A 2,500-nucleotide genomic window follows, 5' to 3' on the forward strand; every position below is an offset into this window, starting at 1 on the left:
GATCATGTTTTGACTTTTATATATTCTGATTACATGACATGTGAAAAGGTTCTAGCCAGCAGGAAGAATAAAGAGTACCGATTTTCTTTGTTTAGAACCAAGCTGCTGGTGCTGGGCGGACATGGCATCAGACTGTTGAATCCTATTGTGAGTTGTTATCAATAGCTTAGCCAATGGAATCATTTGTTTCTTTGGGCACTTCTTACAACAACTCACTTTTTGCTTTCGATTGATGATAGTCGCCTTCTTTTGTAAGGTCATCTTTTTGGTCAGTTGCAGGCCTTAAGTTCACGATTGCCACACCTCATTCTTGGCAGGGTCGGAGATCGACATCAAACACGCTCTCATCGGCAATGCCAGACTGGACCGTTAGGTCAAGGTTACATCCCATTGTCCCTGGGATAGGACGGTCTGAACAGGCAGACATTTGCCGTCGGGTGTTTTCCTGACAGTTTTCAGTACCTGCACGTTCCCTTCAGCCTGAAACAATGAGGTATCAAAAGGAACATAATACAAAAAAATGATATATATTCGTCGTCCTCCTCCTCCACCTCCTCATTATCATCATCATTATCATCATCATGCATCATCATTCTCATCATCATCATCATTATCATCAATATCGTCGTCGTTGTCGTCGTCATCACCATCATCATCATCATCCTCTTCGTCATCATCATTGCCATCATTATCTTCAACATCAACACCCAACACCCGACAACACCACGATCATCATCACACTCCTCATCTTCATCTAAATCAACTACACCATCATCAACGTCACCCTCCTCCTCCTCCTCCTCATCATCATCATCATCATCATCATCATCATCATCATCGTTAATCCATCATCGTTATCATCATTATCATCGGCATCATCTTTATCAGTATATCATCATGACGCCAAAAATGGAAATTACAATTAGAATGAACTTGACGTCATTCAGGTCTTTGTTATTGTTTTCACCATCCCTGTTTATGAGTAATTCTCACTAAACTTTATTAACCAGACTATAAAAGTTCATGGTTACTCATAGTTTTCTGTGTCCTCTATTAAACTCCTGTCTGACAATGTTGTGAGTTTCTTAGCCAAACGCATACTATCTATATTGTTAAATAATGACTTTTGTTTTTACCTCAAATGAATACTGGGCTTCTGCAGCCTCTTCCTTGACAATATCAGCATCCTCTGGTACGCACTGCTCCAACTCCTCGAAGAGCATCATGAAGCTCGTGGTAGAACTGAAAGAACGAAAAAAAAAAAAAACAATAACAAAGACATGAGTGACGTCATGTCATCTTCGTTCTATCTATAGCCTGACACAAAAACCCGCTAGGACTTACAGTTGGACGTCATTGTTAAGGTTTTTGCACCGCCTAGTGAGTTGTCGTTAGTAGAGGTCAAGGAAACAATTAATCCCATTGGTTGAACTATTGAATACAACTCACGATTTATTTTCTTTTATGGCCAAAGACGTGTTTTGACGTCACTTTTTGGTCAGTATCAGACCGTGGCCTTCGCAAAGTTATGGCCTGATACTGACCAAAACATGACGACAAAACGTGAGTTGTATTCAATAGTTCAGCCAATGAAATAACTTGTTTCCATGAGCTCTACTAACGACAACTCACTAGACGGTGCAAAAACCAAATAATGACGTCAAACTGCCAGTCCTTTTGGGTTTCAGTGTCAGGCTATAGATAGTATGCAGATGACGTCACTCAGGCCTTTGTTATTGTTTTTGCCATCCGCGTTTGTGAGTTGTTCTCACCAAACTGTATTAACAAGACTATAAAAGTTCATGGTTACACAGAGTTTGTGTGTTGGTCCGTTATACTTCCTGATGGCAATGTTGTGAACTCCTTGGCCAAGCGCATTCTATCTATAACTTAACGATGGCAATGGTCAAGCTATGAGTTCACGATCGAGACGATTAACAAGACTATAAAAGTTTAAGGTTACACATAGTTTTGTGTGTTGGTCTGTTGTACTTACGGATGGCAATGATGTGAGTTTCTTAGCCAAGCACACACTATCCATAGATAGTTCGAAGATGACGTCACTCAGGTCTTTGTTATTGTTTTTTGTTTGCCATCCGCGTTTATGAGAAATGCACACTGAACCGTATTTACCTGACTATAAACGTTCATGGATACACACAGTTTTGTGTGTTGGTCCGTTATACTTCCGGATGGCAATGTTATGAGCTTCTTAGTCAAGCGCATACTATCTATAAATAGTATGCGCTTGGCTGAGAAGTTCACAACATTGCCATCTTGAAGTATAACGGACCAACACACAAAACGGTGTGTAACCATGATTTTGTATAGTCTGGTGAAGACAATTTCGTGAGAATCACTCAAAAACGCGGATGGCAAATATAATAACAAAGGCTTGAGTGACGTCAACTTCGTTCTATTTATAGAATGGGGGAATAACTGACCATTGAACACGTGACAGAGTGTTGCCGGATTGGCAATTTTACCTTTTTAGTTTTTA

At 40.1% G+C, this 2,500-nt stretch overlaps 1 protein-coding gene across 1 annotated transcript in view; it reads right to left on the minus strand.

The window, feature by feature from the left end:
• Window positions 1-6: 6 nt before the first annotated feature.
• The window catches only part of LOC144975763 (uncharacterized), a gene marked incomplete at its 5' end in the record, with an annotated part of 3,377 nt that continues 883 nt past the window's right edge, over window positions 7-2,500 (minus strand). The window contains 2 exon segments of the mRNA XM_078919951.1: window positions 7-480; window positions 1,137-1,242. Of these exon segments, the coding sequence (XP_078776077.1) occupies window positions 370-480; window positions 1,137-1,242 (217 nt within the window).

This window comes from Berghia stephanieae, chromosome 6 (genome assembly GCF_034508935.2).
Source record: "Berghia stephanieae isolate SIO BIC M18660-M18661 chromosome 6, UCSD_Bste_1.3, whole genome shotgun sequence".
In the NCBI taxonomy this organism is placed as follows: domain Eukaryota; kingdom Metazoa; phylum Mollusca; class Gastropoda; order Nudibranchia; family Aeolidiidae; genus Berghia; species Berghia stephanieae.